This window comes from Astatotilapia calliptera, chromosome 6, assembly GCF_964374335.1.
Source record: "Astatotilapia calliptera chromosome 6, fAstCal68.1, whole genome shotgun sequence".
Classification (NCBI taxonomy): domain Eukaryota; kingdom Metazoa; phylum Chordata; class Actinopteri; order Cichliformes; family Cichlidae; genus Astatotilapia; species Astatotilapia calliptera.
The window spans coordinates 11,892,975-11,920,779 of NC_137427.1; the positions used below are offsets into that span (position 1 = coordinate 11,892,975).

General features: G+C 39.3%; 1 protein-coding gene across 1 annotated transcript; it reads right to left on the bottom strand.

The window, feature by feature from the left end:
* Positions 1-7,819: 7,819 nt before the first annotated feature.
* cxcl12b (chemokine (C-X-C motif) ligand 12b (stromal cell-derived factor 1)) lies at positions 7,820-27,357 on the bottom strand. Its single transcript, XM_080302208.1, has 8 exons — positions 27,160-27,357; positions 24,547-24,664; positions 19,140-19,223; positions 16,916-16,937; positions 11,379-11,501; positions 9,358-9,623; positions 8,940-9,213; positions 7,820-8,812 (listed from the first exon to the last, which is right to left on the bottom strand). The coding sequence occupies exons 1-8, from the start codon at positions 27,224-27,226 to the stop codon at positions 8,267-8,269; spliced, it is 1,500 nt and encodes a 499-aa protein (XP_080158334.1). The 5' UTR covers positions 27,227-27,357; the 3' UTR covers positions 7,820-8,266.
* Positions 27,358-27,805: the final 448 nt, after the last annotated feature.

Below are 27,805 nucleotides of genomic sequence, written 5' to 3' on the forward strand. Positions count from 1 at the left end.
TTATTTTCTGTTCAAAGATGATGCTTCTTTTCTCTAATTATCAGATCCAATTAGTTCCAAATAGCTAGGAGAAATTAGACATGCATTGGCTTTACAAACATGTGTTTGAAAAGTTATTGTACTGACAGTTTCCAGGTGTTAAGTAGAAGTATCCAAGTTCCCAAGATTAGATTTGATGACTTTAGTAACTGAAAAAGACGTCTCTGGGCGGTAATCCCAAATGTAGCATTTCAAAAAATATCATGTGAAACAAGAGCTGCTCATATGACTGTTTCTATGTCTTTTGAGTTACCTGCCTGCAGCTAAAGTCCTTGGTTTATTAAGTGTGTAGGCTGAGGGTGGAGCTAGCTAAAAAAAAAACAAGTTATGGGAGAAGGGAAAGGAAGGGTGGGAAGAAGTTTATTTGTAATACATTTAGTAATTGTCCTGTTGTTTTGCATTTATAATGGTTTGCTTTGCTAACATATAGGCTACATTCTCTCCTTTTTGGTTAGGTCAGCATGGTGGCAAAGCAGGTGATGTGGTGTCTAGTACTGTTTCCTCACTGCAAGGTCCAGGGTTTGAATTTGCATGTTGGATATTCTCTCAGAGCGCTCCAGCTTCCTCCCACGGTCCAAGGACATGCTGTTAGTGGGGTTAGGTTAATGATGATTCTAAAATTTCCCACAGGTGTGGATATGAGTGTGAATGACTGTCTGTCTCTCTATGTTTCCCCATGACACACTAATGACCTGTCCAGGGTGTAGGCCGCCTTTGACCCTATGGCAGCTTGAATAGTCTCCGGCCTTACCGTGACCTGGAATCGGATACGTGGAAGAAAACGGATGTTTACATTAGACTGTTGAGCTAACTTCTTGTATTGATAAGCTGTGTTTTGAGTGGTTTTCAGTTCAGTTTGCCCCTTTTTATCTTTATTTCTTTATTTCATCAAAAGTTCCTATTTATCTTTGAAACTTTGTTTCCAGAAAAGTTCAAAACTGCAATAAAAACAAAAATCTGCAATTTAGAAATGAACTTGAATAATTATTTAACAGATAAAAGGAGAAACTAAAGATTTTAAGTGTTTGTTTTATTTGTTAAACATAAACACATTTAGAAATTGATTCCTGCAACACACTCCAAAGAAGTTGGAGCGTCCACCAAGGGTTCAGTCTTTGGAAGCAAAGATGGTTCATAGCTCAGCTGTGTGCTGAACTATGTGACAAAATCAACAACCAGTATAAAAAGCAGTTTTTCTCAATGTGAGACAACCAGAGATGGGCAGTAAGTAACGCGTTACTGTAATCTGATTACTTTTTTCAAGTAACGAGTAAAGTAAGGGATTACATTGCAAAAACAGTAATTAGATTACCGTTACTTTCCTGTAGTAACGCTGCGTTACTGCGTTACTAAAACCGTGATATTTTGCGAGAATGTCTCACGACAGTGACATAAGCGAGTGCGCCGTTAGTGACAACAGCTGTCTGCAGATCAACAATGGATCACATATCGATTGTGGGAGAGAGTATGAGCGTGCAGCGTTTAAAGCGTGGAAGTACTGACCTTACTTTGAGTTTGATTCCATAAAAAGTGACAAAAACATTAGAGTCCGTTGTGCGTGGGAAGAAAACTTCTTTTTACAGCGAAAAAAACCCCAAAACTTCAAAGCAAGCACCGAGTGCGCAACGACGTAATGGGAAACGCAGAGAAACTCGCGGATTCTTCCACTGACCGCGGCACACCTGCACCAGGGTAAACCTCCGCCTACCGCAGTCCTGCTTTACAGGTAAAATAGAGCAACAGGACCGCTGAGTCTTTGACTTTATTTATTTTCTGCTGTGTTTTACTTGCATCTATTTGAAAGAGTGAGTGTAAACACAAAAAATATTTTATTTTATGTGCTGGAATGTGCAGAAAATAGGTTTAAATGTTAAACTAATTTATTCAAGTCAGAGAATGTTGCATATAATAAAATTTTTTGCTTGATGCATAAAGTTAAAAGATTAAAACTGATAAAACAAGTTAAAAAAAGAGACTTTTCCATTTGATTACATTCTGTATGATGGATTATGTAGAAAAAGTAGAATTGGGCTGAAAGATCTATCGCTTTATCACCTCTTCAGGTTGTAAATCGTGTTTTTAAAAAGTAACTAAGTAACTAAGTAATTAATTACTTTTGAAAATAAGTAATCAGTAAAGTAATGGGATTACTTTTTTGGGGAGTAATCAGTAATTAGTTACTGATTACTTTTTTCAAGTAACTTGACCAACACTGGAGACAACAAAGAGTTTAGGCCCATCATCATCGTCATCTACGATATATAAAATTGTGAGGAGATTCAGGAAGACAGACAGAAGAAATCACTGTGCCTAAAGGAAACCACTGCTGAGTGTGCGTAAATATCAAGAAATGCATCCTAAAGCTGTACCATGCAAAGAGGAAACCATGTATCAATTTTGTGCAGAAACGTTAGAATCAGCGAGGTTTTTTTTTTTTGTTCCAAGCTCACCTGAGATGGAACGAGTGACAATATAAATATAGTATCAATTTCTAAATGTGTTTGTTTATAAAATAGAACAAACAATTAATAAATAGAGTTTATTGAAAACACTGATAATTCTTTGTTCATTTGCCTGTTAAATGAAAGTCAAAGTGATTTACCAAATCAGGGGTATTTACTAAAAACACTTTTAAGCAACTGTTAAAAATGACAGTTTTGTGTTTTTATCGTATTTTTAGAAAGTGTCCCAACTTTTTTGAAAATCAGGTTACTAATTTTTGTGATATTTTTGGTGTAATATAAAACACACTACAGCTGTGCCTGTGTGTACATACCCAATAGTACTTTCATATGAGATATGTTATAATGGCGTCTTTGTCATGCTGGATTTTTGCCTCAGACGTGGGTGTTTTTTACAGTGTGATCCCTACAGCTTCAGTCAGTCTCTATTGGAAACACCAACAGTACATTCAAGACATTTGCAAATCACAAGCTTAGACAGTACAGGAAGACCCACCCTTACTATTTGCATACGTTGCCTGGTTATTTGTGGTCTGTTTCTCTGAGTTTGGAAATATTTTATTCAGTGCAACACAACACCACCATCATGAATAGTCAACAATGTAAAGGTTTCTTACATTTTAGGAAATTGTTTTTGATGCCTTCATCATTATTTTTTCAGCACATGCACACCTGGCTGCCTTCCTTTACGACACACACACTGGCTCCCGACCAGCTGTGCTGTAATAGATGGGGGTTAAAAGTATTGTTGATGAGGTAATGGAGAAGTGTCTGTGTGTTTTCCACCCACATTTCTCTGGGGAATTTGAACTGGTGACCTTCCAGTTAACAAACCTGCATCTCTAAATATGATGCTCCTGCTACAGCTCTGATTAGATCAGCTCAAACCAGAGCAGTAATATGAGATGAAAAGACAAAGTATTTGTGCGTTTGCAAACTAAAGGTTCAAGTTTTTTAGAAAACACTTTGCGAGCCTGGTTTTGTTTTGCAGTTTCTGCAACATGATAAAATTCGAAGTCGTCATGTAAAAAGCGATTATAACAATTTAATCAGTGTGGAATTCCATGTGTTGAACTTTGATTTGATTAAATAACTGGTAGGTCTCCAGTGGCAGCTTTGTTATATGTGTTTACATCTGGTCACTTCCTTTGGTATCTGCGACCTGCCCAGGAGTCCATACACTGTATTTAACATCACACCTACAAAATGAGGCCATGTGAGACCTAAACTTATGGAACACATGTCAGGATTTCACTTTGCCCTTTTCCCAAGTATAGCAAGTTCACAGTCAGAGCTCCATACCGGGTATGAGAAAAGCCTAACCTCTCAAGGGTCAGCCAAAGAAGTCCAGTCCAATATAATCTGATGTCGCACTCCAACAACCACACTGAGAATAAGATGCTGGGGCCTTGTTTATGTTCCAAAGCCTTAGAAAACTGCAGGAAAAATCAAGCTTGTCGTTACACTGCTCCGATTTCTGGTTTTACAGGAATTGGCACATTCAGTAACATTAACATTCATTTAACTTGGCTTTAAACCAGATCTAACTCAAGTCCAAGCCACTTAAAGGTTTACCTCTACAACACATTTCAAAATAGCAGTTACCGATTACTTAAGAAGGGGAATTACATTAAGTCTTGTACAACATTTCTTTCCATGCATTTTAAACATTTCAGCCTCAAGAAAAGGAAAAAGAATAAAGAAAATCTGTCTTTCAGCCAACTGCAGCGTCCACAGCATCTGATGAGGAGCTGCAGAGCTTCTTAAAGCACCACAGACAAAATTGACATCATATCTGACGCTGTCAGAAAGTTGCAATCCTGTTAGAAACTCGATAGCACAACAGATTGTGAGTTAAATAATACAAAAAGAGTGATGATAAACAAGGAGTCTCAGAAAAAGCAGCGGCTGTGTTGTTTAAGACCTGGAGCAAATTATGATGTGCTTCTGAGAAATGTTGGCAGTCTTGCTTGAACTCTGTTCTCAGTGGTTCATCAGACTTCAGAGAAAGTTTGCTCCCAAAAGCTTGGATCTGAAATGTTCTTGTGCATTTACACTGCAAGAAATTGCTTTTTTTAGTCGAAAAAATGTGATGTTCATCTTTTATCACATTCTCGGGATTTAGGATTGGAAAAGATTAAGAGTTTCAACTACGAATAAAGTGAAAATAAAGTGACCATTTTCTTTTCTTTTCTTTTCTTTTCTTTTCTTTTCTTTTCTTTTCTTTTCTTTTCTTTTCTTTTCTTTTCTTTTCTGCAAACACAAATAATGAGCAAAGAAATCATATTTTATTCACACGGGTGAGTTTTCATTTAAAATAATAATAGCAATTTAAAACCAGATTTGTCAGATTCCATGATGATTCCCGTTCCACCACATCCAAAGGACTGGGATCTGATGACTGTGGAGGCCAATCAATTACACTTTTTACACTGAGAATTACATGAGTCACTGTCATGATCAAGAAACCAGTTTGCGATAACCTAAGCTTTGTGACATACTGCATATTTCTGCTGGAAGTAGCCATCAGAACAAGGTCATAAAGGATGGTTATGGCCAGCAACACAATTCAGGTCAGCTGTGGTGTTGAAATGATGCTCAACTAGTGCTGAGGAGTCTAAAGCGTGCCAAAAAATACCCCACAAACCACTACACACATCTGTGCTTTTGTACCTGATCCATTGATACTAGGCAGGACGGAGCCAAGGTTTCCAGCTGTTAATGCCAAATTCAGCTCTCTAACATCTGAATCTAAAAACATAACGAAATCAAGACTTACCAGACCAGGTAATGTTTTTCCAATTTCCTATTGTCCAATTTTGGTGATCTGTAAAGTAAAATGAACAGCGTACTACTTCCACTTAAATCATATTGGAATGTAAAGTATTGACATATCTTGTTATTATAACATACACTATAAATAACATTTGTTACTGTTGCCATCTGATGAAAATGTGAATGTGTTTGCTCATTATTTGCAGGGTTAAAACAAACAATGAGCTCAAAAATGGGCCAAAAAGAACGCTTTATATTCTTAAACTATGAATGACACTTTCAAATGCATGTAAACGCTAAGCAAGTTTATGTCTCAGACGTCGACTAAATCGTGGAACTGTTTGCATCCTTTTGCAGTGAAATCAGTGGTGGTTCAGTAGTAATTGCCTGCAGGGCATTTCTGCCTTCCAAAAGGAAATAGCTGAGAAGTCAGCTCTTCACTCCGTTAATGATGCTTGTCTGCTGAATGCCAGAAGAGGAGTCTGATAACCAGGCAACAAAGACACAGTCTGCATAGTCCTGCATCACAGTGAAACGACTCATTTAACAGGGGTCATTGTGAGCCTTTTGTACGTGATGTCTTCCAAAATGAGCCATGAATGATGACATCCTTTTTTTCTCTTTTGGGGCTGTTTTTTTCCAGAGTATGCTAATAAACAAAGATGTATCACATCCCTTTCTTTGCTGTGGAACAATTGGAAGTCATTGCTGACAAATAATGATTATATTCTTCTCGTTTCTCCTCTTCTTCCTCTGCTTTCCTTTGTCTCTCATAAGGGATGTCCCTGTATGGAAAGAGTGATCAACCTGTTTCTGCAAGTGATGCCGGTGACCTTTTTCTTCCCTGTAAGGTTAAAGAAACACTGAGAACTCAGCCATGATGGATTTGAGGACATTCCAGAATCCCCTCGAGCTGTTTACACTAATGCCTTTCGAATTGATAGTGAAGAAATGCCTTGTGGGATATGTGGTTTCTGTGGCAGGAGGAATGGTGGACTCTTTCATCCTTATTGCTCTCCCTACACAATGGCACTGTCAGTTGCTCAAACACTCAAACATCGTCCGTCTTTTGGAGGCAGTGCTTGTTGGTTCTTGTGCATTTTAGGCCTGGAGCTGATTGTCTGTAGGGGGTAACTAAGGCTTGCGCGACGTCGAGGGGGTCGCGACACAATCAGTTACTCGAGGCAGTCAAGCACAGGTTACCAAGGAATCACATGAGTGTGCGGTGTACTGTTGCTTTGCATGGAATGATGTATATTTAATGCTAAACTTTTTTTTTTTAAAATAAAAAACATTTTCTGATGAAGACTGATTTAGATACAGTCATGAGAAAACCTGACTGCTTAACTGTAAGCCTTCCTCATCACTCTAAGGAACCGTCGCATCTACAAATCACATCATTCAGCACTTTAACATCAGGTTTTGATGTTGATTAGTTGTGGTTGAAAGCTGTTGATGTTTTGCAAAATGCTACAGCTAATGTGATTTTCCGAGACGACAGTTGGGATGCATAGTAACAGGGTGGAAGGAGGAAAGAACCATCTAAAAAACATCTATAAAAAACACCTATGACGCTAACGGGGCTCCACTGGTTTCCTTTCGAGTCAAAGATGATAACAAGACTAATATTAGTCACTGCACCTGTCCAGCACATAGCTTCCAATAAAATAAAATAAACTTTTGAATGTGAATGCAGCCAAGTTTCCTCCGATTGCTAACTTCACACTAAGCCCAATTACGCTAACTGTCCCCCTCAGTTTTCCATTTATCACACAGATACCAGAGAAGCATTTTTTATTTATATACTTTTAAGTTTAACTACTGAGAAGAAAGTGAAAAGCACATTTATATATTTCTATGGTCACTATATTTAGTTACATTTGCACATCAAAGCGCACACATTCATGTTTGTGTTTATTTGGATGTATATTGCATTTAGCCTCTAAATGTGCTAATTAGTCAGTGCTGCATGTTTACTGGATCTTTCAGCACGACGTCCATGACGTCTCATTTTCATACAGCAGCACATGCACACACACACACACACACACACACACACACAAACACACACACACACACACACACACACACACACACACACACTCTAGTGGATTTATAGCCAACGTGTTTCCTATTAACTCCAGCTTGGCTGGTTGGGTATTAAGTTGTTCAAAGATGAATAGATGAGAACCTCAAATCACGCTGGATTACCTGCAACCTCCGAAACCAAATCAGCCGAGCAATTTGTTGTCGAGCCTGGTTATGTTTTCTGTCTGAGGTGATTTGAGTTGAAGGCTGTTGTATGCTGGGTGCTGTTTTTAATGTGCTTGCTGCTGTGCGAGGGTCGTGATATTTACAGAAGACAATATTTTACATTTTAGGTGTTTCACTGAACATCATATTTACTGCAAATGCAGTAAAGGAATAGAAGCATACGTCAGCATTATCAAAAACAAACAGCAGTGTCGGATTACAGTTTTTCTCGATTGCTAAAACACATTTCTTGAAACTACGCCTCATATCCTCACAACTGTAAACACAAATCCATAACATCTCACTCAATTTCCCAAACATCCTATTTCCAGGTCAAAATGAAGCTCTACACCCAAAACTATTCACTCCTGCTGAAAAACCAAACTTTGCCCTCAGACATCAAACACAAGCCCTCAAAAACACACACACTACAACAGAGTTTTGCACACTGGTACAATTAATTCAAAACAATAGTTCCAAAACAAATAGGTTGCTTATGGTTCTCCCCTTCAAAACCCTTGTCACATGATAAACACAAAAGACGCAACCAATGTATGTACAGTGGCACATTGTCATTCATGTACTATACAGTACAACACACACCAGAAACATTATCCCACCTCAGCATCTTGTCTTTGGTCTGGGTCAGGCCAGAGAATCTCATCCACATCACAGGCTATATTGGCCCCAGCCAGGCAGCGGGGGTAAAATCCTCTTGCATGCCTGATCCACCCCTGTCATGCATCTACTGATATGTCTAGGCAGGCCTCTTCCATGGCCTGAAGGAGGTGAACACGGACATAAGGTTCTCGGCCATACACTTTCCACCGCCATGCCGAAAATAACTCCTCTATCGGGTTTAGAAAGGGAGAGTATGCAGGCAGAAAGATATTAGAAAACCTTGGGTTATTGGTAAACCAGTCATGAACCAGAGCAGCGCGATGGAAGCTGACGTTATCCCACACAACAACGTAGTGAGGCTGCTCTGGCTGTGCTGGTTCCCTGTAGTCCAGCTGGAACATATGTTGTCTTAAACCATCAAGAAAAGCAAGGAGAAGCATAGTGTTATAGGGTCCTAGTACGGCATGGCGGTGGAGTACCCCTCGTTGGCTGATGGCTGCGCACATAGTGACATTCCCCCCACGCTGACCAGGGACATTTACAATAGCCCGATGGCCAATTATGTTCCTCCCCCTTTTCCTTCTTTTGGTCAGGTTAAAACCTGCCTCATCCACAAAGATTATTTCATGGGGAACAGGCCGTCCTTCAATCTCAAAGATTCTCTGCAAAACACATAACACAGTAGAGTCAATCGGTACCCTGAACCACAGTTCAAGAGTGCTGAAATGGCAGCATAAACTGCCATGCTGTGATGGTACACAATACTTTATACAGTATCAAAACTCATACCTGAACATATTCCACACGTTGGTTTTTCACTCTGTCAGAGTTTCGTTCGAAAGGGACTCGGTATGCCTGTTTCATCCGGAATTGATTCTTTCGGTCAATTGTGGAGAGGCTGATGGCATTTATGCCTCGAAAAAGATGATCATCCTCAATCACTCTCCTTTGAATCTCTTGCAGGGGGATTACATTATTTGCAATTACCATGTTTACAAGTTCCCTCTCTTGCTCCTCCGACAAAAGCCTTAACCTGCCTCCACCAGGTGGTCGTCTCTGTGTCCTACAAAAATAGAAGCACTCATTACTGTAACTGTCACACATTCATTTTACAGGCAAATAATGGAAACATACTGAAACTCAAGACACATAAGTTCAGTAACTTAAACGTTACTGTACAAAGCAGTCTTACTGCAAGTACACCTACCTGTTTTCCTCCCTGAAGGTTCTGATGATGGAGGCAACAGTGAAGCGACTCAAATTTGGTTGTACTCGTTGCCCAGCCTCCCTCATAGTCATCCCATGGACAAGGACATGGTCAACTAAAGTGGCTCGAATTTCATCCGAGACTGACTGTCTTCTTGCCCTTGCTCTTCCCCTTCCTTGTCGCCGTCGTTCTCCACCTCCTTCACCACGTCCTCTTTCTCCACCACGTCCTCTTCCTTTGCATCTCTTTGGATCCATTGTTTCAAACCTGAATGAGCTGACTTTGGCCCTTTTATCTATCTATCGCAGGTTCTGATTGGTGTGTGCTAAATTTTGACTCCTAGTGTTTCCACCTGGTTAATTGTGTGCTAATTGAGCTCAAGCTATGCTGACTTAAGTTAACATTATTGCATGCTAGTGCTTTCTAAATGACTACATGGTGTAAGCACTGTAAAATGTAGGGATTTGTGTGTAGAGTTTTGCAGTAACAGTTCACCAAATTTGAGTCATGTGTCAAAGCAGGGAATAGTGTTTATAGTTCAGGGAAATGGGTGAGCTTTTTGAACAGTAGCGTTACGGTTTTGAAATTTTAGTTTAGAGGCCTGGTTATAGTGTTTAAGCAATCGAGAAAAACTGTAATATCCCTCCACAAGGTGCAGTGAAACAAGAGAATGGTAGAGAAGCAGGTACAAATAAGTGCAAAAATCTTTTGTCCTCACTTTCAAAATGTTCATGAACTCGAGTCAAAACAGTTCCTACAGATGTTATATACAGTTTTAATTGGTTTAAATGGTTCGTCGTGTCTTGTTCACTATGTCAAAAAATCCTACAGTGCCTCCTTGAACTGTATGTGAGGTCCACTTTTCCCTGAACCATTTGAGTCAACATTTACTCTACTGCTTCATCTGTTGCTATGTCTCTCCATCAATCTGTGCTTTTATTGTTCTTGGTTGGACAACGCATGTCTGATTCAGAATTTAATTATCCCACTGGACACATTTTATGAGTCACAACTGGCTACTAATGTTTTATCTAACTTTATTAAAAATATCTCACACGCTGACCTGAGGCCGCTTAACGTTTAGTTAGATTTTTTTTCTTGGTGTAAAAACCCTGTCAAATTCTTTAGCTGGGTTGAATGAGACCAATACATCTTTATAAAAAACTCTGTTTATATGTCAACCACCTCCATTGTGCCAGGGTCTCAGCTGAGTAAGCACAGTATAAAAATCCCATAATCATTTCTGAATGTGCCCAAAAGGCCCAAACATGTAACTATGACCCTCTAAACTGCTTGGTCCATGTCCAAACCATGTCTCATGTTCCTCATGTGTATCTACGCAGAGGTCAGAGGCGAGAGCTGCACCGTGAAATTAATCCGCTCTACGTGGTTCCACTTTATTAGCGCTGACAGCTTTTTAAAGTTACACGGGCTCCCTGGTGCTGCAAACGAGTTATGAACCAGCACAAAAGAATACTTCTGAAACCTCAGGTATTAAAATATCAGACCGGGATGCTAATGGGCATTACATGCGCCGTGTTCCTCTTTATTGCTATCCAAATTTGCAGAGCATTTTTCAGTTGTAAGGTGGAAAATGCTAAATGATAGTCCCTTTGCATTATTCATTGAGACTAAAAGTGGTTGTTCTAGGCAATGCAAGGCTGTTTGTGTGCCGTTCTGGTTTTGCTTTTCCATTTGAGCGGGTTAAATTGTGGACCTGCAACAGGAAGCCTGGTCTCTAGAGTTCATTTTTTCCACTGAGAGATGATTTACGTGGTCTGTGGTTCATCTTATTCCACCTGTCTCAGGTGTGGTGCTGCCGTTTAATATTAGCATCAAACAGGGTAAGTAACTACTTATGACAGTTGTTGAGAAGAGGCAGGACAGGTTGCCAGATGCAGGACTCGGTAAATTTTATTCAGTTCAATTTATTGTATTTATATAATACCTAATCACAGCAACAGCCACCTTAAGGTGCTTTATGTTAAAAGGTAAAGATCCTACAATAGCACAGAGCAAACCCCAACAATCAGACAACCCCCTGTGAGAAAGCACTTGGTGACAGTGGGAAGGAAAAACTCCTGTTTAACAGCATGAAACCTCAGGCGAACCAGACTCAGAGAGGGGCGGCCATCTGCCACGCCCTGTTGGGATGAAGAGGGAAAGGCAGGACTTAAAATCTTTAAAATAATGTGGTATATTACTTAAATACTCGCCGGAGAAAGCAATTTGTTACTCTACTCGTTCCATTACTCCATAAAATGACTTGAAATGCACTGTCTCATAATTACCAGTTAACAATACAGTTAATACACACAACACAAGAGGGGTCCTAAAAGCCGAAGTCTCTGCCTCCCTTTCTACTTTTAAATACTCTAAGAACAACAAGTAATATGTATTTTTAATTTGTTAGTCAACTAGGTTTAGACATATGGAGAAGGGCAAATGTGAACGCCTGCAATTACATCTCAGTCAGAACCTATTTTCCTGACATACTTCAGATACTTTAGACATTTAAAGCAACTGAAAATGGAGCATCGTCAGCCATCAGACAGCCACGCTAATGCCTGATTTAGACTTCTGCAGGAAGTCTACCTCTTAAGTAACAGGGTAACTAGAAATCCATTTGGACCTTACGCCGTAACCTTCCACTTAACCTGAGATGCACCTCAGAAGAAATGTAACTACACGTTGGGTTACCGCAGCCAGCTATTTTGATTGGCCTGCTCAGTGCTGTCGATCACTCCTGTGCATTTGCAGCTACTTTTCCACTTACTTTCACTTACTTTTTAATTTATCTGTGAAAGAATAACGATCCTCGCCTCATCATAAAGATTAATAATCACTGCGTAAATGTAAGAATTCACAAATGTCAGCAGCTTCCCGGAGGCACATTGTAGCAACTACCAAACTGGATGTGAGGGAATGTATGAAGAAGTGGAAAAACCTGAGGGACAAATATGTTTGCCTACAAAAAAACAACAAAAACAAACAAAAACTGACCATAGCAAAGAGTGAGGGCGTCAGGAGGGGAAAAGAGATGTCCCAGCATTTCAGTTTATCTGCTTATGAAACCTCGGTACATGACCACACTATTTAACAACCACATGGAAGTATAACTCTGGGTAATGACATTGGCTACTTATCTGGGGTATGTCACAAACTCTTCAAAGGCTCCCTGCAGAAGTCTAAATCGGGCATAAGAGAAAAGTGGAGTATAACTGGTTCTGACCTTCTACCGATTAAGTTAATGTATCTAATGCACACATTCAACCAGTCAGCAAAATTAAAAATTAACCCAACAACTTCTTTATCTCCTGCCCGCTGGAAATTGACACCATTAGATTAAAATGAGATTTTACAGGACTAAACTCAGACTGTATTTGTTTGCACTGCAATAATGTCACACTGTTGTTGGGGTTTTTGCACAGTATATGTTTTCATAATGTTTTATGTTGCTATGATTACTTATATTGTCTATTTAAAACAGAGAAACAGAAATGCTTCATAGTTTGTAGGCAACATCTACAAAATTAGTCATGTGTTCAGAGGTTAAACAACTTTTCAGTAGACTCATGGATAATCATCATACATAATTTAACTGCAAACATTTGATCTTTTTGGTTATGATATCTGTTTTTTCACATCATTGTGTTTTCCCATTTTACACTGGAGTTTCTGATTATCATTCGGTTTTTAAACCCTAACTGTATTGAAGTGACATTCATTTATTTACTCTACAACTCCAAGCTCTTTGTTCTTTTGTAAACCTCCATCCTGAAGCAACCATGTAATAATATTTTTTGTTGAAATAACTTTCATATTTTACTTTGCTCGTTCATTTTGCACCAGACAAAAACATCACAGCGCTGGTTCTGGCTGAATTGTTTTCAGATCCATCAGAGGTCTTGCTGGTGACTAGTGTGGTGAGACCTGTCACACCAGCTGTCCCTTTCATACAGACATCAGTTCAGCTCTGCAGGCTTAAAGCTGCAACAACAATGCCCCGCAATCCATCTCAGTACTTTTAACAGAGGTGGATTGTTGGGTGAGGCAGAAGAGCAGTGCATCAGTCCCGCATTGAACAAGATGCCTAATAGAGGTGAAACAGCCTAAAAGACGAGTGAATGCCAAGCTTTATCTGTGGGGACACAATCTCAGCTCTAATATGGCTCCAGCTCCACCTCACCATTGTTCAGAAATGACATAATGCAGCTTTAAATGAACAATAAATACAAAGAATCACTGTTGATGAGAAATACACGTATAACAGCACTTTAGTTTATATAGGTTTATTGAAAAAAAGGGTTGATATAAAAGCTAAAATACTGCCTCTTGGTTTACAATCAGTGAAAATACAGAGTAATACTCTAATACGTCTTGTGTATAGAAGAACATGTGTCAGAAGCTGCCTCAAAAGAAATGAAGTCATTTCACATTGTCTTGGGGACCTAATTGAAACACACTTCAGTTATTTTAGTAACACACTAATGGCAAGTAAATGTGACCCTGAATATATATTTGGTCTAAATACAAAGAAACAAAAACCTTCTTTGAAAAATATAATTGCACAGTGATGACTGTGTTGGAACACAGCTTTGCCTGATATATATTTGATCCCACAAATTACGCTCTGTTGATGGGTTAGCGAGAGTGGCTCTGACACTGCACAGGTGTCAAGTTTCCACAGGGGCCACGGGACTAACTTAACAGCACTTAAAGTCTATTTAATATAACTAAATACTTATTACATTACATGAATCTTAATAAGGTAAATCGTGAGTGACGTAGAGCATATGCTGTTGAAAGTTTGTTTAACATATTTCTTATTAGTTTAACAAAGTTAGTCCTGCTATTTAGATAATAATCACATTATAAATGAAAAATCTGGACTTTTTTTTTTACAGAAATATTTAATCTACTAATTATGGACTGGGTTGTGGTTTAACACACTAACCTTTATCTTTTCATATCAGTGTGTTTGGAAAACAGCACAGTTTTATTGAGCAATGGTGTTTACGCAAATTAGTATAATTATACAAGATTCTTGGCCATTAGAGTAATGAGAAATGAATTACACTTACAGGATTGTTGCACCATTAGCTCCAAATTGATAAGATTACCACCAGTAACCTGTCAGTCAGTAAATAGACCATAAAACACAAAAGATGATAGACGATAACAATGACCACAAGCACTTGGACTTCCATAGCAATTTGTGGGGGGGGGGGGGGGGGGGGGACGGACCCAAAACAAAACAAAACAAAGCAATTTTGCGGCATGGGAGCAGTCGAGTGAACCTGAAAAGAAAGCCTGTGGGGTGCTGGGAGTGTCCAGATTGAAAGCACATGCTGGCTGATCTAAACTCTTAGTCTTTATTCTGTTTTGGCTCAGCAGTTCTTTTGACACATCATATATCAACTTAAGTAAAACTATAAAAAACTAAATCATGAGGCTGATGGGGACAAATGGTGGGCTGAGCTGAATAGTTTCCTGACTTGTGGCTTTTGTTTTCTATCACTGCAGGCTGGATTGGGTTTTATTCCGCTCACGCGCTCTGCAGCTGATAAGCAAACAATATCAATAAACTCAAGACAGCAACATTTAAGTTGCTCAGCATTTCTGTATTCTAAAAAAAATGCAAGCAATATTAATATATGTGTCGCATACTGTGCATAACATACTTACAGACTTTTACATATATGTGAAATATTGAATGAATCCTCAAAAATGAAGTCAGATACTGTTTCTAGCACTTTAATGAACGGCCTTCATTTAGTAGCTTCTGCCTGTTGTACATTTCATTAAAAAAAACATTTTGTAAGATTATCTTCAATATAAAAATAAAACAATTACATTAAAAAAAACATAAAGTGGTTCACATATATATAAAATAACTGATAATTAAAAATGTTCTTTTGCCACCGTGAGCATTCCTTTTCAGGCATTTATCTTTCAGCTATTTGGACAATGTAGTAGCTTTTCATTCCTACTAAGGACAGGTGCTGGTATGAAAACACTGCATCTAACTTCTTCTGTTGGTCCTTTTTACAAAGTGTAAAACTATCCTGAATTGTAACGACGTCCTACCTATTTTACCTAAAATCCATGAAATTGAATTCATCTGCTTCTTGGTGGTGCATAAATATTTGGTCTCTCTTAACCAATAAGATCAGTTGGCTAAAAAACAAAAAGCTGCACTGATTGGTGTTTTCATCCATGCTCGGTCATCCAGATAAGGAAATCCCAAAAAGTTGAGTCTGTTCATCTGTTTTCAGTGGGGGAAACGTTTCGTCACTCACCCAAGTGACTTCTTCAGACGTCCAGATGAACAGGACCAACTTTTTGGGATGCACTGATTAGTGTTTTATTTCTTTACAGTCTTTATCAGTACAGTGTGGCCTTAACGTCAGCTTAGAATCGACTTCATTTTCATTTTTCACTTCCAACAACAGTCCTTTGAGCCTTTATTTCAAAACATATTGCATTCCATTTAAGACACCGAGAGTCTCGACATCCCATCTTGCATAAAATCATCACTAAAAACACAGTTATGTCAATGGCTCTGACTCCTTAAACTGAACATATAGCACCATTGGATCAGTGCGTGCTTTTTAGTAGTTTCTGTGAGCTTCCTCTCTATTCCTGCACCAAGCTCAAAACCAACTAGACCTGTGCTAGCGAGCTCTGCGTGTTACAGTTAACAAAAGCTTGTGGATGGTTTCCCCCAATTGCCAGCCCCTGAATATATCCCATGAGCCTTCACTCTCAGAGTAATGCCACTTTCACTTCAAATCACAACAAGCCTTCTACATTTATGTGTGGAAAGCCTACATCCAAAATTCTTCTTTGAGTAATGTATATATTAAAACTAGAATAATAAATCATATCATTCTGAGCAGAAGGATATGATATCAATTTGATGTGGAAACATTTCTTTTGATGTTTTCAAATTTGACACGTCTGCATTTTTCCAAACCACATTTTCTGATATAAAAGGGCAGGAACTGGCAACAAAGTCCCAACAGCATTTTTTCCAAGGAAGCTGATGTGAATGTTTTTTCCTCAGTCAGCAGCTTTTATTAAAAATTAATCTGACTTGAAATGATGGTGGCATTACTCACAAAGCCTTGCACGAGACAGAAAGGTAGAATTGTTCCTCTATAGCTGTGTGAAGCAAGAAAATATTATATACAGGCACACAATCAGAGTTCATGTATGCAACATTCAAACACACACACACTCTCCCATGCCATTCACTCAGTACTCAGCACATATTTTTGACATCAACATGTGTCCGTCAAGGTGAGATTGCACTTGGTGCTAAGATTTGTTGCCGGATAAGGTGAATGTGAAACAACTGGACGTCCCGAGGGATCGGTGGATGGTGCTGGGGATGGAGTGCAGCTTCTGCAAGCTGTCCAGAGAGTTGGACGGGTACATACAGCGTGTGTGCATACATCCATAGCAGTGACAGGGAGGTACAGAGGTTCAGCCTGGGAATACCAGGCTGGATGACATACAGGACTCCCTTTGTGTTTTAGTTGATCTTATTAGCGCGTCTTCTAGATTTCTTCACCCTGGAGAAAGATTCAGAAGTTATTAAGATGAGTTTATGTAACTGAAAACAACTTCGTTTTAGCTGTCACAGTTATATTTACATATTTACATTTAAAAATCCATGAGAACAAATAACGGGTTATTGTTGAGCCACAGGTTAAAAACATGTTATCTAGTTTTATGTGACTTTAGTCATTTGAAATTCATCTTCTCTTGGAATGAGCTGTGCATCACTGGTATAAAGGAAGAGCGAGTTGTTTTTGACCTTTTTCAGAGAGCATGATATATGAATGTAAGTTTTGTAACTAAACATTATATCTTCAATTTGTTTAATATAGGCTCTTGAAAGGAGATCAATTTTTGGTTTCATTTTATGGGGATATATGAACAAATGCGCTCATACAAGGCACATTCGTATAAGCACAGAATTTCTTATATCTAACTCACTTTATGTTCTTTCAGCTTAAATCTTTTGGCTGTTTCTGGTGTTTGTAAGAACACATTAGTATAAAAAAGGATTTTTCCATTCATTATTGCCTATTTTGAGAACCTCTAGAATAAAATAACACTTAACACGACTCTCATGCCTCGTGTGCACTTCTGGTCATTTTCATATAAAAGTGCATATGAGGGAAATGTAATTATGTCCGATGAGAGAAGACAGATCAGGAAGTTTGTAAAACCTTCTGGTGCAGTATTATATATGCCTAACTATAATCATAGATCTTTCACTTGTCTTTTATAAGCTTGTGTTTGCCATGCTTAAATTACGGTGTCTGGGAAGCATCACTTGCAAATCCAGAGGCAGTTTGCATTGGCTAAAGGTGAAGTTGGAACAATGGGAGACCATTTACAAAACTTTTGGCTTTACTGGATTGACCGGTTAATCATTAAATGAATCATTCATAAATCATTTATGTTTTTTTGTTTAATGAAATGCTTAGATTGGAGTTCAGAGGCTCATTTTTAGCATCAAACACGGTGATCTAATGGCACATTTTGCTCCCCACTGCAAAATTTGTTAAAAGACTAATTGATCATTAGAAATATGTGGTTTTAATTATGTAAGCTGAGCTGAACGCTGTTCTTCTGATTAAGAAATATACTTGGCTACTGATGTGCTTTAAGTTCCTGAATATAGTATAAAAATGCCTATAAAAGTAAAACAGAACCCATAACAGTGGTGGATGTAAAATGTCAATTGTCAGCTGGTGGAAAAAAGCTATAATATCATAGGTTTTTAAGCCAACAAGTGGAAAGTTTCGTTTGACAGTTATGATGTGTGATGCATATTCAACTCTTAACCTCTCGTACTTCCACCAGCTGGATTAGGATGCATTTAGATACATGTTAAAGAAGCATAGCTACATTTTGTTTTTATAGGTTATTAAAAATAAGGATGTCGCTGGCATTAACGCCAAGCCTAAGAGAAGATCTGGTGCGTGTTAAGAGGTTAACATGCAGAAGCCCATGAGCGACACTAGTCTAAATATGAAAGGCTGATATTTGGTGATATTTGTTGTGTATGACAGATTATTTGCTGCTGCGCCACATGCCAGCTTCAGTGAACTACGACAATGCCTAAATCTGCAGTCACAGAAGTCCTTCGCTACAATAATAAACAATGTCTTGTAACCCCTCAGATATTCCTTTATTGTTTGTTTTCACATTGTGCACTTTAAGTGTTTATACTGTTTAAAGACGCAGGCATGCAGCCTGGCAATAATCACCACCAGACATGTTGGGAACAGTTTTTTTCCTTTTATGTGAAAGGCACATATTTACTGCATAGCCCATTAAAAAGTGAAACAGCTACTGCAGTTTTTATGAATAGTTTTTAATCCCCAGCCAGAAGCGTTCTTTTACAGATGTGCAATTTGTGATGATAATGTGTAAAGTTTTAATGTTAACGTAAGTGCTCTGATTTGGCTGACTATCTCAGATGTGCTTATGAGAAAATAGGAAGCAGACATACCAGTGGTGGATTTATCTCTGGTCTTACTTGAAGCTCATTATTTCACAGATAATAACTCACTGGCTTACATCAACCATGTCACCAATTTCAGAGACTAATTGTCAGTAGGAAACTGAGAAATTGACTTTTTTTTTAACATTGGTTTATTTGCAAGCTCTAAACTTAGAGGAGAAGGGAACCATATTTCATTTCTGCCTTTGTCAGTGATGCTCGTGCCATTCGTAGATAGATAGAGGGGGTTTCTTACTTGTTAATGGCATTCTTTAAGTACTGCTGCAGCCATTTGGTCTCAGGGTTGATGCAAACTTCCCTGTTGCTCTTCAGCTTTGCACTGTGGAAGAAAAAAAAGCATGAATTGATTTGGTTACATGACACATTCTACCAAAATGAAGCAATCTTGAAAACAAAGCTGTTTTGACAAGCTGACTTTAAGCCTCGTTTTCTGACTGCACCAGTTGGAAAAATGCAGAGCAGATTTGTTCACCCAGAAGCTCAATGTGTAGATTTTAGGTGGGATGTGGGAAGATTTCCACCAATGAAAACAAGAAGGAAGGAAGCACAGGAATGACCTAGAAACACAGTAATTTTACTCAGTGAGGCAACAGTGCTGATCTCATTCAGCAGCAACACAGCCTCTTTAGGCATGTTGATAACTAAGACTGTTGCTGCTAGTTTGCTAACTACATAAAGCAAACTCTGTATACACTTTGCTGTATATATCTAAATACTATATACTGTCAAGTTCCTGTGTTTATACTGTACATTTAATAACCAGTTCTCCATCCTTTATTTATTCTGTAATTTATTCCAGCAGTGTTGCACTCTGCACCATTGTATCACCAACACGGTGTTATTGTCTGTGTCATGTTGCTGTTGTATGTACTGTCTGTTTGTCTATTCTGTTTATACTGAGAGCGAAGAAAGAACTGAGCCCAGCTCTTTGTATGTGTACACGTCCAATAAAGCCAAATCTGATTCTAATCTTAAGGAAATGTTGCGTGACCTTCTTGTTTTCAGACAAACTCAATAACACTGCTGATTCCTTAAAAGCATCACAGATATGTCTGACGTTGTTTGAATGTGCACAAAGGTTGGAATATGGGGGGGAAGATATCTGTGTGAGCTATTATAAACAGGGGTTTATAAACTAAAACAAAGGAATTTATCACTTGTGCCACCTTTAATCAGATTAAAGACAGAGGATAGATGTGTGTAATGTCAGGAAGGATAATATTAAATGATAAAAGTTACGTTATTTGAAAGCAGCACAGAATGCATCTGAGTCTTATTGCGTTTTGTTGCATTATATGTTGAACAACTACCAGAAACACCTCCACCAGAAACTGATGCAAAAATGTGTACAAATTAGTGCCACAAAATTCACCAGAATCCAGGAAATAAGGTTTCTGATACTCAAGATTTCCTGAGAGAGGAACCAAACACCCCTTAATGTGTCTACCTATGCACATGCTGGTAGCTAGCTGCCCGAGGAAGTGAAAAAGGCAAAAAAAGGAGAGCCATAGAAACTATTTAAGCTAAAGAACAGCTTAAAAACAACAATAATTTGGCATTAACTCTACTACTTTAGCAAGTAAAAAAAAACTACTCATTGCCAGAATTTAAAATGAAAAAAAAAAACCCAAATCCCCCAAACTGTCTTGTCCCAACTTTAGTTTTTCAAAGTGGGGTGCAGACGAGTGCGATGGGTTTTTATTGCCACATTCTCCCGCATGTTTACATTTGCTTCTGCAGTACATTTTTTTTCCACACTCATCCTGGTTTCCACATAAAAGAGGAGTAACAGAGATAATGAGGAATCAAAGTGTTTAAGCCCAAAGCAAACTCAGAGGCAATAAATCACTTTCAAGGACATGTAAGGGTTGCAGTTTTAAATTTGGCCCTCTTGTGTAGCTTGACATCCTGCAGTGTTGTACAGTACAGAGGCTTTATCTTCTTCTTCGGCTGTGCGGTTAACCAAACTGTAACAAGACCTCTCAGTAACCTCAACAAAGTGTGACCGGCATTTTAATGGATGCCTGAAGAAGCTCATCCAGCCTCCTTTTCTGCTTCTCTTGTGTTCAGGGTACGGTCCTTGCGCAATGACAACAAATCAAGCATTATTATTCAGTGGGATGCACAACCTAACATCCTTGCTTATAGCATTTATTCTGATTGTGGCTCAAGAGTTGGGAGTTCGCCTTGTAATCGGAAGGTTGCCGGTTCAAGCCCCGGCTCCAACAGTCTCGGTCGTTGTGTCCTTGGGCAAGACACTTCACCCGCTGCCTACTGGTGGTGGTCAGAGGGCCTGGTGGCGCCAGTGTCCGGCAGCCTCGCCTCTGTCAGTGCGCCCCAGGGTGGCTGTGGCTACAATGTAGCTTGCCATCACCAGTGTGTGAATGTGTGTGTGAATGGGTGGATGACTGGATGTGTAAAGCGCTTTGGGGTCCTTAGGGACTAGTAAAGCGCTATATAAATACAGGCCATTTTTACCATTTACCATAGCATTTAAATAGGTGCTCCTTGGCTGTACTACTTAATATTAGTGATTTATGACTAATATAGATTAAGAGCAATGTATATACCTTTAGTTTGTCTCTTGGAAATAAATCAGTAAATGTAAGTTTTTTACTAAAGCTACAAAACTCTTAAAGCATTTTTAAAAGCTAAACAGCACTTTTTTAACCATAATGGGAACAAAAACAGCCCCTCGCTGTTTATGGTTTATCGGCTGTTAAATAAATCAGAAGTGAAATGAGCAAAACATGCCAGGATTAAAAGGTCTACGGGGGTTGAGCTCAGATACACCTCAGATAAGCTCTAAAAATCTCTGCACATCTAAAAACACATCCAAGCTCCAAACTGGAGGATTACTACGCATAACAGGCTGTCAGCATCTGCTCAGCGGTGAAAAATCACAGCTCGCTGTTTCTGCTCAAGGACGGCTGAAGGGGGGAGGCTGATATCGCAGATCACACCGCACTGTATGACTTGTAAAGCTGTCTCTGCACGGCATGCTAAACATCTTCACACATAGTCTGACACAAACTTTACACGTGGGAAGTCCTTTTGATCAGGCTGGTTTCATGTAAAACTTTTAAAAGGTGCAACATCAGAGGCTTGTTTAAGTAATCAGTCACGTTCGCTACCACTCTTAAATCCTTTTTGGTAGTATAGGGTGAAATTTACAGTATAAGTCTATATTTTTAAATCCCACTACTGTTTAAGTCTGATTTGGTTATTTATTTGATTTGTGTTTCTGTTTTTTGTCTGTAATTCACTGATTACGCTCCTCTTGAAAACAGAGTTTTTAAATATTAGTCTTTTTTGGCAAGGCAGATGTCAATGTGTGTAACTTAAAAAAGAAAAATGTTGCTTTAAATTTTTATTCCTGGTACTTTGTTGGGTGCACATGTTAACACGTCTTTTTTGTGGAGGGTTTTTAAACATATTTTTAAAATGAGTTTAGATTTAAATAAACTAGAAGTCACTAAAAATTAGCCTGAACAGAAACTGAAACATTGCTTCACCCTCAACACTTTATGTTAGGTAAAATATACAACTGTAATACTCAGAAAAACAGACATTTTTCTTCTTTCATACTCCAAAATATTGAATTTTCCTTCCCCCTCAGGATTCAGGGGTGCTGCAGGGCGGTCACAGAGAGTGTGCTGATGTCTGGTCTGTTATTAGAGAGCTAAGCCAGACATTTAGGAGAGGATTTGTTCTGTTGTCAGTCACTGACTCTGGGTGAGTTTCAGACCCAATGGGGTGATTGCAGGGGCACGCAACAGGGTCTTACCCTGCTCCAAACATGTGGATATCACACCTCAGTGGCAAAAGGTCATGTATGAGAGTTAACAGCTCAGAGGTGTAGCGTCTCGCTGCTCCCCGTTCTCCTCCCTCCATCTCATGTCACACATCTCTGTAAGTTAAACACTGCTTTCATATTCAATTCGTGCCCCCTCTCTTGCTTGCCCCTCTGATATACCACCTCCCTTATTCCTCACTGCATTTAGAGGCAGATGAGCAAATGGCCCCTCAAACTTAAAAGAGCAATTCGGGAGCACCAGCCTGATCCCGAATCCTTCAAATGTCAGGAGGCCAAACAGCTCCGTAACTGGATCTGTGTTTGCTTTTTCTCATGGGGTCGCCCCCCTTCCTACGCACACACACAGACACACACACACTTTTTGTTTTATTAGAGGTTGCCAGCTCATCAGCTCGGAAGCTCTCTGTTATTTTGATGTTTCTCACTTCATCCTGTTTATCTGTCTGCCTGTCTGGATGACCAACTGAGAACCTAAACCCTAATTGACTTGGCAGGAATTTGGGGGCCGGAGTTCCACAAGCAGCAGGTAGTAATTACTTCACAGCAAGTTAATACCAACAGCGTGGCGGCCTGGTTTGGAGGGGTTGTCGTCAAGCTAGGGTGAAGGGATGAGGGCACACAGTGGGAGAAGGGGGGGGGAGGGGGAGTTTCTTGTGGGGTGAAAGAGGGTGTTATGTTACCGACTTTCTTTCATGCTCCTCAATAGAGATATCGGAGCGCCGCTCTGCGGGCTCCTTGTCTGAATGACTTCTTGACTCCTCTGGCAGTTTTCTGGAGGGAGGTTAGAGGGAGTTTGTAGCCTAGCCACAGGACTGGTAGTCCTTCCTGACCTTTTGCCATTCAGTTACCCCTTCCAACCATCACCAGCCCCCTCCTTTCTTTGTGGAAGAAGCCTCCAGTCCTTTAGCCTTTTGGCCTTGAGGCTTCTGCCGTCCAGATTTTCAATAGCTAACAAATTAAGGAAGGTTCTTTTTTGTTAATGTGTTCCAGACCAGTGAAATTATTCTCAACGTTGCTGACCAGATTCAGGCGGGAAATGAAAAAAGAAAAAGTAGATGAGGGACACAAGGGGTCAGCAGAAATACAAAGGTAATCACTTTGACCCTTAATTATTGCTTCCTTTGCCAAACACAAATGGCCCCCTCGAGCTCTGAGCGTTAGCGCTTTCCTCTCTCTGAGTGGATTGTGTTGTTTTAAAGTCAGCCCGCTCACTCAGGAAAGCCTAGAAGGATATTAACACCATACCTCACACATACCTCACACATCAGCAGTGTATTACATTTATTTCTGTTTCCTCTTGTTAAAGAAGACTATTGGCTTAGATAGACCCCCAAAAATAGCCTACGCTTCAAACACAGCCCTTTTGTAGTTTGTACTCACTGATATGAACTGGTCTTGAATGATATGTGTGCCCTGTTATTACTGGCATTACACTAATACAGTCATAAATGAATCTGTAGTGTTCATTAAACAGAGAAGGTAATGCATGCCAGTGTCATTTTACATTTTTATTGTGTTCCTATATTGTTTTTTTGTTTTCCCACATCTGGTTATTGTGACTGTATGTCTGGGAGTTTGAGGAGAACAGTTCACTTGCAAAAGCTCAGCACAGATATCAAGTACAATCTAATCTATCACAAAATGGTTACTTTACACGATTCTGCTTTTTTAAAACCTAAAAAATGAACCTTGACACACTGAAAAGAATCCACTTAAACAGGCCACACGAGTGACAGACTCATTCAAACAGTCATCAGATAATTACACCAGGAAACACATTTCTTGAAGTTAATCACCCCCTGCAACATGAGACTCATCTACTTACATGACTTGGAAGGGGCAGTTGGGCGTGTGGAGAAACTTGAGCTCTTTGATGGAGCGCTGGGGAACCGTGTTGAGAGTGGATCGACACCAGCAGCGCTCAACCAGACTGATGGGCTTTGCTACAAACAGTGGACAAGGAAGATTACAAATTAGCATGAAGCTTAGAAAATGCAACAAAATCTCAAGAGACCAGGCTGTTAAAAAGCTTAACAAGTACTGACTGTTCCAATTCTGCAACACTGCACTCTTAAGCTCTGGCATTCACACAGCTATATATTTAGGAAGGAGTTAGGAAGAGGAATTTGAAAACTGAAAAATTTGCTTTGGGATCCAAAGATAAATCCACAGACAAAGCTGCACCTGCCTTATTTCAATATGTAAGAGCAAGAAAAGCCTAACAAGCTTTTTGTGAACAAAGGAGAAATCAGCCAACACAGAGACACATTCAGCATTACTTATGTGGAGCTCTGCAGGGCAGTAAAATGTGGCAGACGTTGGACTTTAAGATAAATGATTCCGTTAACTTGCCAAAGAAAACTTATTCAGATCACAGTGGATGAAATGAGCAGCGGTGTCTAATATTTCGTTTCATTGCCCGTTAACAAAAGAAAGGGTCATTTTGGTTCAAGTGAGGATTTAAATACCTACATCAACTCAAATCAAATCCAAGCACAGCAGTTTCTGATTCATTTGGATTGCGATTAAACGTACCTTTCACCTCGTTGGACAAATTAAAGGCATGTTTAATCTACTGTAACAAATCTTAACAAAGCATGGGAATGTATAAGTTTACCTGCTATGTCTGTGAACAACATCCTCATTAAAAAGAGATTAGCCCTTTCTGACCACCCGCTCGTTCACACTCTCACACACACACACATGCAGAAGTTTAGCTTTTCACTCCTGGAGCATTCAGCCAAGCCACTCTAAAGGAGAAGGGTCCTCAACATTCAATTTCCAATATTCACCTCTTTTATGAAAGCACTCTGCAGCTCAGACGGCCTCAGCAGCCTCTATGAGGTACATTCTTAAAATGATTACAATGTGAGTTTGTGTAGGCTTGTCGGTGCCCCCGAGGACTACAGATGCACAGTAATAAGACTAAATGCTTCCTTAAAAGTTTTCAAATGAAAGAAACGATGAGGGTTGTTAAAAAAATGAGGGAAAGGATGAAGGAAAACCTGGCTGGCAATAAAAGTTAAAAAGAAACCAGCCGAATAGCCTTTAATTGCATCATTATAGAGGGCTTTGAATGGGAATAAAATGCATTGAAAACTGAAGCTTAAAGTGTGCTTTAAGAAATTACAAAATTTCACAGAGCTGATTCTGTACATCAGCCATGCCCTGCCTGTACAAATGTAAATGTCCAGATTACTCAAACCATACAATATAAAGCAAATGCTGTTGTGATTTGGCAACATATAATTAAATGTAATTGAAATCTTAAAATCAGGTGCATCAATAATAAAGCTCTTTTTTTTTTTTTACAAGGTTCAATGTATTCTTTTTTTTCATAAAGAAACAGCAAATGTCCTGTCACAAATGCCCAAATCCTCAGTAATATCGCTCTAATGATTCGCACCCATTCAGGGTCTTTTCTCATGCAAACTAAGGGATCATTATGCAGCATGCAGCACTGGAGCCAGAAGCATGTGTCCACCACTGATTTATCCCTAATTAGAAACTAATTATAAGGATGCAGTGAGAAAAGGCAAATACACATGTCTAGGTCTAACTCTTGAATATTCAATCTGAGCTCTTAGTGGAGCAGAAACAATACGCTTAGGATAAATCCTGCTAGGAAACTCAACACCCCGTCTTGTTCCTACCAAGGTTAAACGTGGGAGGTAAATGTGGGGTCAATGCGGTGGCAGGAATCCACCTATATAAGATAAGATATTTGCCCAAAATCTGAAACAAATGCTTATAAACATTTTGTTTAAAAAGGCTTTTTCTGTTTTTTAGATTTTGATTAATATCAGTATATTCTCTACTTATTCTCTTCTAGCGCCCCACATAAGAACTTGCAGTGGGGAAATATTTTCATTCAAGTTTAATTTTCTAATTATGTATAAAAATATATGTTTGTTTCCACAAACCCAAATACAAACTGCAAAATAATAATAATTTTAAAAAACTAGCAAAGCAAAACGCAATAATTCGGCACCTGTCCGAAAAAACAATAACCGAGAAGCTTCTATTTTGTACTTCATTTACTCTCCATGAGTTTAAGTTATACTGTAGCTATTTAATTAATGTATTAAAAAAAATTCTAATAACATTTCAATCTGTTACCCAATTTTCTGTCTAGAAATTTATCGATGTAGAAGGAAAGCAGGTGATCGAAGAACTGGAATTTCACAGTCTTGTAATAAGGGATTTACCACGACGGCAACCGATCAATCATAAACAATTAAAATTAATGCTGACATAACCTAACAAACATAAACTTAATCCAGAAAAATGCTGTTCTAAATAGCCAATAAGAAAAATATAAATGTCGGAAGCTCCAGAATCTTAAACGTTTAAATTAGCCAAAACCTGTCTAAATGATGTTGTCAGTAATGTTCCTGAAGCGTTTAAATTAAAGGGGCTGCTGTCCCTCTGGACTCACCGTTGGAGGTCGGAACATGTGTGGCCACGGCCAGCAGAGCCAGCAGTGCCATCAGTTTGACGTCCATGGTGGTGGGCTTGCAGGCTGCAGGAGGGCTTGCGCTCTTTCTCTGTTACAATCCAGGGCACGACTGTGGCCGCCAGCTTCGCTCTGCGCTGTGTTAAATCTTCAGACGGGCGAGAGAAAGTGAGCAGGGAGACGGAGTCCCACTTTCTATAGAGGGAGGGGGGAAGGGGGGGGGGTCCCAGCGTGAGAGGAGAGGGATGGGAAGCCAGGGCAGGAGAAGGAGGGAGCGGCAGCCAGTCAGTAGAAACTTCCTCGATTGTAAATGCGTTTGGCTGCGAGTCAAGGAGAAAGTCTGAGGGCTATTCTCTTCGCCTCTTCACTAATTTTGCCTATTTTTTTCCGCCTTTCTCGCTTTCATTGCTTCATTGTGTCTATTTAATCTTCTTTGTTGTACTTTTCCTTCCCCCTCTTCCATTTTTCAGTGTATTCTCTTCACCTTTACTTGCCATCTGCCACACACATGCATACAGAGTTCAAGCATTTCTCACCAGTCACTGCAGATTATTGCTGGAAGCAGCTCTCTCTGCATTTGGACTAATATTGTTTTATATGTCAGCTGCCTGTTGTGTATTTGTTTGCT